This window comes from Clarias gariepinus, chromosome 1 (assembly GCF_024256425.1).
Source record: "Clarias gariepinus isolate MV-2021 ecotype Netherlands chromosome 1, CGAR_prim_01v2, whole genome shotgun sequence".
NCBI classification, from domain to species: Eukaryota; Metazoa; Chordata; class Actinopteri; order Siluriformes; family Clariidae; genus Clarias; species Clarias gariepinus.
Genome location: NC_071100.1, coordinates 27,126,700 through 27,134,847, shown reverse-complemented (window position 1 = coordinate 27,134,847; position 8,148 = coordinate 27,126,700). Strand labels below are relative to the sequence as shown.

General features: G+C 38.8%; 1 protein-coding gene across 1 annotated transcript in view; it reads left to right on the top strand.

Annotated features, from left to right (window-relative positions):
- plcb3 (phospholipase C, beta 3 (phosphatidylinositol-specific)) overlaps positions 1-8,148 on the top strand; it is a 72,412-nt gene continuing 64,264 nt past the window's right edge. Inside the window, exon 1 of the mRNA XM_053492930.1 lies at positions 1-546. Within this exon, the coding sequence (XP_053348905.1) occupies positions 448-546 (99 nt within the window). The 5' untranslated portion in view covers positions 1-447. The remainder of the gene's footprint in view (positions 547-8,148) is intronic.

Here is an 8,148-nt window from a genome sequence, read left to right as displayed (position 1 = left end):
TCTCTCTCTCTCCTTCCCTGCCCTTCACTCACTCACTCACTCTCTCTCTCTCTCTCTGTCGCTCACTTCAAGAAAAAATAAGCCATGAAGGAAAAGCAAGGACACTTGGCTGCGCGCGTCGGAGTCGAGTGAAAGTTAGTCAAATCATCGAGGAGGAAACAGGAGGACGTGGACGGGAAGGAAAAGCTCAATTCGGCAGTAATAGGCGACTGAAGCGGCGAACACATGGAGTGTAAAGTCTAAGCGACGGGAAAAGACTGGAGCGAGTTCGGGCTACTCGTTAATGTGTGACTCAGAGCGGAGAGACTTTCACACACTCGCTCGTCTTCTATTTTCCTGCGGTTATCACAGAAGTCGCGTCAGGTTCGCCTGAGAAGTGTGTGTGTGTGTGTGTGTGTGACAGGAGTGTGGAGCTGAGGAAGAAGAGGACAGGCTGTTGTTGCAGCCATGGCCGGGGCGAAACCGGGAGTGCACACGCTCCAGCTCAAACCCGTGTGCGTGCCCGAGCTCCTGAAAGCGGGAAGCAAGTTTATCAAATGGGATGAGGTAAGCGGAGAGTTCCAGAACCTTCCTGAAGTGCGCTCGCTGTAACGTGTCAGTCAGGGCTTGCCGTGACTCCAGCGTGCGTGCGTGTGTCGGAGTAATTGCGGAGGTAATTGGCAACACATGAGTGACAGCCGCGTGCTAATGAACTAATACGCATTCCTGTCCGACAACTTTTTCTATCATGCAGGTTTTACCTCCGTACACGTACCACTACACTACACTACACTACACTGCAGTACCTGCACACTAGAGAAACACGTTTTTGGTCTGTGCCCCTCGCGCGACTTTTGTTTGTTTGTTTACATGGACACTTTGCGGAAGTAACCATAACGTGCACAGTGTAACGAATGAACCTGATGTTTTTACATTGTTGCATCATAATATTTTTAAATGTTCTGATGTAACATTTTAAACTTTCTACCTCTGATCCTTTGAGCCACATGTGTCAGAAATCCGTGATTTTCAGAGATTAGAAGATTTTAGAAGGTGTGGCTTCTTTCATCAGTGCCGATCTGTGTGAACAGTATTCTCTATTAATGAATACAATTTTAGTGTCTGGTGTCAGGACATCAGTTTTCAGTAGATATTGGTTAAAGTTATATAGAACACCTTGATTGGCAGTTGCCACTTCACAGCTTTGGGGTCCCGGGTTCGATCCTAACCTTAGGTTAGTCCCTGTACGGAGTTTTGCATGAAGGTGTTCGATTAAAGACATTACACTCTACTGTGATCTGTTAATTCCAGATACATTTCAGTTCTAGGATCACCAAACTGGTTTAGTCAAATAGCTACTAATCTTAACATTCTTAGAGCTGTTTCCATCTACACATCTACAAATTCCATTTCTAGAATTTCAGCCCACGTTCTTCTCGTGTCAAGATCTCTGCAGGTTCTCCAATTTCCTTCTGCCTCTCATGACAAACATGCCTGTGAAAAAGAAGGTTTAAATGTGTGTGCATCTACGGTATATTTCCGCCTCACACCTTGTGGCTATTTAACCTTAAATATCCTCAAGATCCACCTCTGCGCTGATCAGGATAAAGTGTTTAGTGAATATGAAGAAATTAACGTACAACTCTGTTGACTGATGAAGTAGATTTGACGCGTTTTCCATAAGCAAGTGTTAAACTTGATGCTGCTTATCATTTTGATGACCAGCATAAAGTCAGTGTTTGAGTTTTACATTTTTGATGTAATTATACATAGACATGCAAGAAGTAAATTTAGTTATTTATTTATTTGCATGTTTTACAGACACTCATTTTTAAGCAAGTAAGCTTCCTTTTTTTTGTTATTTGATACATATATTAGTGTTTTTTGGGCCAATTTTGACCTTTTTCTGCCACTATTTAAGCTGTTTTACAAGGTTTGTTTTAAAAACATATTTGAACAGCAAGAAAATGTATTTTAAAAGACGCAGCTTGACCAGGTTGTGACTCTGTCAATATTTTCCCCTTTCTTTTTTAAATTGTATTGTAATTCTGTTTAATGGGAGAAAGCAGTATTTCAAGATTCCTAGCTATTTGTCTCTTGGAAGCTTGGAAATTCCTGTGGAATTTTTACATCTAGGCGCAGTGTAATAATGGGTCTAAACAAATAGCAGTCATAATGAAGGAAACTAATTTTGGTGTATACATTATCATGATATTAAAGGGTATCTATTTGCTTTTTGCATCAAAGCTTCACCCCATTACTGTTTCAAAAATATCATACATCTTAGTACACCTAATTTTTACGCTTCTTGCATCAATGAGCTGAGTCTAAATGCATGCATGTTCTTTTTAGAGACTTTTGAGATTTATTGGTCAGAACATTACCAGGTGCTAAAACACCCTGCTCTCCCTCATGTCAAGTGTTGTAACCGCTGCCAGTCAGACATGTGGCGGTTGACATGGAGGAAGCCAGTGTTAAGACAGGATTGTGTAAGAAGTTGTTGAACTGCAGAGTTTGTACGTCTCACCTCACTAGTGTCTTATTAATAATTAACCGTGTGAGCCACAACTGTACACAAGTGGCTTGCCTTAATGGATTTGCCTGGTCTGTAAGGATGTTAAATTTTTATAGCAGAAGTATGTTTGTGTGTGTTAGACAGATAAAAAGTTTTTACATGACAGTGTAGAATGATATGATATACCAGTTCCATGAATTCATATTTTTTGTTATTTTCATTGTAACTGCCTTTGCTAATTTTGGCTACCTTCATGGCTGGGGTACCCAGGGTACCACCATCTCAGTAGAACTTAAAACGCTTTCAAATGATGAAGGTAGTACTGGATTTGGTTTAGACACTTTACTGTCAATAAAAAGATTCAAGGTTCAAAGAACTTTATTAATCCCAGTGGAAAATTGCTTTGTCTTGGTTATATAGTTTGTTGATTAATTTACCGGGAAGAAAGGAAAAAATTAATTAGACAAGAAAAAATAAAATTAAAGAAAAAAAAATTTAAAGAAAAATAACAATAAATAAAAGTAAAAATAGAATTAAATATAGCACACAGTAAGTTACATATTTTACTAAAAATAATTAATATACCGATATTGCACTTAAAATGAAAAGAAAGAATATTGCACAAATGTACTGGTAATCGGATATTGTACTTGGAACTTATCTTGAGTTGTGGGAACAGTAGTATCATAACGTATTATTGAACAGTAACTACTGACAGTCCCTATCCCGTAGTGAAAACGTTACAGAGATAAGGTATATAATTTTATGGCCATTGGGAGAAAAGATCTCCTGTGGCGCTCTGTAGAACACCTCATAATCTGATTCTGGCTGAAATTGCTCCTTTGGTCAGAGAGAGCTCTGTATAGCGGGTGAGAAGGATTTTTCAAGATTGTGTGTATTTTGGACAGAATCCCCTTCTTGCCGCGACATCAACAGAGTCCAGATCCAAGCCCAGGACAGATCTGGCCCTTTTAATGACCTTGTCCAGTCTGTGTCTGTCTGCCGCTTTCATGTTACAGCCCCAACAGACCACTGCATTGGAAACAATACTCGCCACAACAAATTCATTAAACATCCGAAGAATAGTATTACAGATGTTAAAAGACCTGAGCCTTCTCTGAAAGTACATCCTGCTCTGTCCTTTCTTGTAGAGTGCCATTGTGTTAACTGACCAGTCCAATTTGTTATCCAGATAACACAGGAGTTCCACTTTTCCTAAAGTCGACCACCAGCTCCTTCTTTTTTTTTGATGTTGAGTTGTAGGTGGTTACGCTCACACCAGAAAACATAGTCATCCACCACAGACTGGTACTCGATGTCACCGTTCTTAATACATCCCACAACCACAGAGTCTTCAGAGAACCTCTGTAGATGGCATGATTCTGAATTATATAATTATATACAAGTCAGATGTATAGAGGGTGAAAAGAAATGGAGACAGAGCAGTCCCCTGAGGAGCACCAGTGCTGCAGATCACTGTGTCGGACACAGTTTTGTAATTAGACATACTGGGGACGGCAAGTCAGGTAGTCCATGATCCAGGAGACCAAGTTTGTGAGTGTCAATTTGCATGATCCTTAGTTTCTCCCCCAGTACTGCCCGTCGTATGGTGTATGGTGTTAAAGGCACTGGAGAAGTCAAAGAACATAATCCTAACACTGGTCCCAGGTTCGTCAAGGTGGGAGTAGGTTCGGTGGAGCAGGTGTATAATGGCGTCATCTACTCCCAGGAATAGCTGATAGGCAAACTCAAGAGGGTCAAGAGAGGATTTTAACTGGGGCCGAAGTATATCCAGGATAAGTCTCTCAAACAAGTTCATAATATGTGATGTTAAAGTGACGGGCCTGTAGTCGTTCTGGGCAGAGGGTCGTGGTATTTTGGGGACGGGAACAATGCAGGACAGGGCAGAGACTTTCTGTAGAGACAGACAGACTGATATTAAAACTAGTATTAGAGGCAGTGCTTAAGCAAGAGTGTAAGTGTAATCGTAAGTAAACCTCACTGGATGAAAGCTGATGTAATGTTTACTTAACAAAATATCAATCGTGTGTATTGGCAATAGATTTATTACTGGTAGATAAAGATTTCTTTACTGTCCGAGCAAAAACTGAATTCTAATACAGTGTGCGATTTTGTAAAGAATGTGCATGCATTAAACTGACTTTAAAAAGGTTCTATCTAAGTCTATCCATACCTGATGGATAGATTTAGATAGATTTCTAATTAGAGATTTCTAATTTGACCTCTCATGGCCAATCGTATCTCAGTGTTTAAGGCATTTGACTACAGTTTGGAAAGTCCCAGGTTCAAACTCCACACGCATAGAAATTTCCACTATTGCACCTTTAACCCCTTAACTGCTCAGATGTATAATGAGCTAAAAATGTAAGTCGCGCTGGATAAGGGCGTCTGTCAAATGCCATAAATGTTAATGTAATTACATTCTGTAACATTAGCAGTGAAATTAGGTGGAGTTCTCTGGAGGTTGTAAGGTGGTGACATTAATTTCCCAGTTTACTTTTTATACTGTGTTCAAATTAATGTGATGAGAGATCCAATGAGAATTTTCTACTGAGACAGCTTACCGAGAACTGATATTAAAGACACCATTTAGTCTGGGGAAAAGGCAATTATAGCTAGCTAGACTACATTCCAAACTGCATACTGGTATTCTAAATGGTTGCTCTATGAATAAAATGGTGCACTATACAAAGCAACAAATGTTGCATACTATTTTTACATAACATTTAGTTGGGGTGTAACATTACGCCTATTCAAATTAGTACTGTTCGTTACAGGATGTTCGGGTTCTGTGCGAATTGTGATCTGAGTGAATGCACCCTAAATTTAACTAGTGCTGCTCTTTATTAATTTAGTTAATACAGATTAAAAGGTCAAGCAGGACATTGCTAAGGACCTAGCAAAATTTTAAAATATCACTTCAGAGATGTGGAATTTGTACAGGTCTTAAAAGTTAGAGATTATTTAAACTATAAGTGGTAGTTTTGCCCTCAAAACTATGGTGTGCTGTAAAGTTTTTAAGAAATCTATCACACTGCTAACAACGCTTTTGGACCAGTATGCTAATGCTCTAGGACCTGTAGTTCCTCTGATATAAGTAAAAGGATCGTAGGAGTGCCTTTGGCTTTGAAGTAAAAGCTGGATACATTCTCTGTGCCTGTGAGATTCGTATACATGGGGAGGGGCGGCTGCAGCAAGTGGCCCAAGCCACACACCATTAACTCATACACACTCGCCCTGAAAACAGTCAGTGTAGAGACTTTTTTACCCCTCTATCTTTGTAACCGTACAGTATGGGCCTGAAATGAGCTGTTGTCTTTTGCCCAAGAAAAATCTGGGTTTCTACACAGCCTTACTCAGTTTCATCAGGATATGTCTCTAGTTCAGTGTTGCATCTTAAGCCATAATTTCTGTTTTAGAATTACATCATTTTTGACTTTGATGTGATTGACTAAAGAAGAAGGAAAATTAATGTTTGGGTTTTGTTAGCAACATGCTAGGCAGCTAAGAGCTCCAGAATCCCTGGTCTTATCCTGGATTTGAGATGCTTTTTAGAAAAAGTTTCACATGTGTGGGTACAGTGGGTTTCCTAATTGAGTTTCCTCAGGATTCTCCAGTTTCTTCGTCCCTGCCCAAACATTGTAGTGGAAGAATTTAGAACTAGGTGTTAGTAAACATGTAAATATGTGTATGATGTCCTATCGAGGTTGTATTCCTCCTTCATGGCCTGTATTCCACTGTGAGCCTGAATAAAGACAACCCGGTTACTGAATATGAATAAATATGTGAATAATACTGGGTCTAAATGATCATGTTATGATTCAGTGACATCTGTATTTGACAAATCAATGCTCTTCACTTTTTTTTAGCCTTACTCATTTTCCTAAGTACTTTTGTTTTTAGAAGAAAAAAATTTGGACATTTAATGGGATGGACAGATGCAGGCTAATGGATTTATGAGCTAACGGGTACATGTCTTGAATTACCTTGTTATGGTGACTGTTTTGGTGTAATGGGCATGTGGTCAAATTCAATTTTCACATCGCAGTAATTGCCTAATGTTCTGTCATCTGATACAATATCATCAAGATGATGTTGGGGAGAAAAAAGCTTGCATGAATGCTTGTGCAGCAGGAACGGGGTCAAAACAGAGAAATCTGTATTTATCAAGTTTGTACTACTTCCTAGTTATGTCTTTGTCAGGTTTTCCATGCATATAGCATGATGTCACTGATTTCATATAATGCACATAATTTCATGTGCAACAACATCGGCTTGAGTTATTACTATGTCCGATCAAAATGCATCACACTCTTAACAGATGCTACTCATGCTCTTACAACGTTGTCATTGCATCCAGTCAGGGGGATGCAATGGTTTTCAACGCAATGTGAAGGTGAGGAGCTAGATCCAGTATCTATACTAAATTCCCTAAATGTGACATAGCCATGCTTATAACCTGCTGCATGCATGCCATAACTGTGGACTTACCATGGTCATAGCACAAGCCTGACGATGTCATTGTAAGAACTCGATACTTTCCCGTCTGTATCATGCTTGTAGAACGTTCATGAAGTCCCTAAGACGTGTTGGTTATGCTATTAACTGGTTTATGCCTTCCATACTAATGTACGTCCTTATAAAGTTGTTTTAGAAATCCTGCTTTGACCATGTTCTCACCAGGCTTTTTTAAATATGGCAAAAAACTGTGCACAGCAGCTCCACGTCAAAGGAGACAATACTAAGTCCTTACTGATTTCCCCTGTATCTCTGTCAAGTTGCGTCACACAGGTTCTTAATACGTTCACACAGTTTATTCAGCATGTAGTAGGAGCGTAGCAAAGTATGATGGCCCCTTTAACCCTGTGTACTAATTGGACTAGATAGCTAGCATGGTAATATAATAAGTACTGAGAAAAATGTAAGTTCTTAAGCGTTATCTTGGCAGGTATGGACAAATAAATCACTGACAATCTGATTTGAAGATCAGGCTTGGGGTCACGTGGGATTCATCTGAAAAGTCACATCAGCAGCAGTGTTTACTCAGGTAGTCAGATAAAAAGTTTTCAAAACAAACAGAGAGAACATGTTTTCAATAGTGTTCAGTACATCTCCTCTAAAGGTCTTATTTACCACAAACACAATGCTACTTTATTTCCAAAATACAGGTCATAATGCTTTATTGTCTTATTATTGTTATGGTCAGTTCCCAGCATCAGCAACTCTATCAGCAGAAATGCAGCGGTGTGTATAGCTGTTCTGATAGCTCACAGTACGATGATTCTTTTTTTGAAACTGATACTGAAACCTTGTACAGTATTTTAAATTATTTTTATATGATGTATGTGTATATATTTTTAAGTACTAAGCTTTAAAATTAATTTTTAACTTGATAAAATCCAAAGAAAAGCACATGGCTAAAGGCATGCCTTGCACAAAACCATATTAAAATAACTATAATGGTTCCCAAAATATAATAAAATTAGTCAAGAATTTAACATTAGTCCAGCCAGAACACACTTTCAGATGGTTAAGGCAATAGTTCTTTACAGAATTAGATCACACGAGTTTGTTTGTAGATTAATTAATTAATTTATTGATTATTCATTCAATAGACTCACAATTTTTTATTA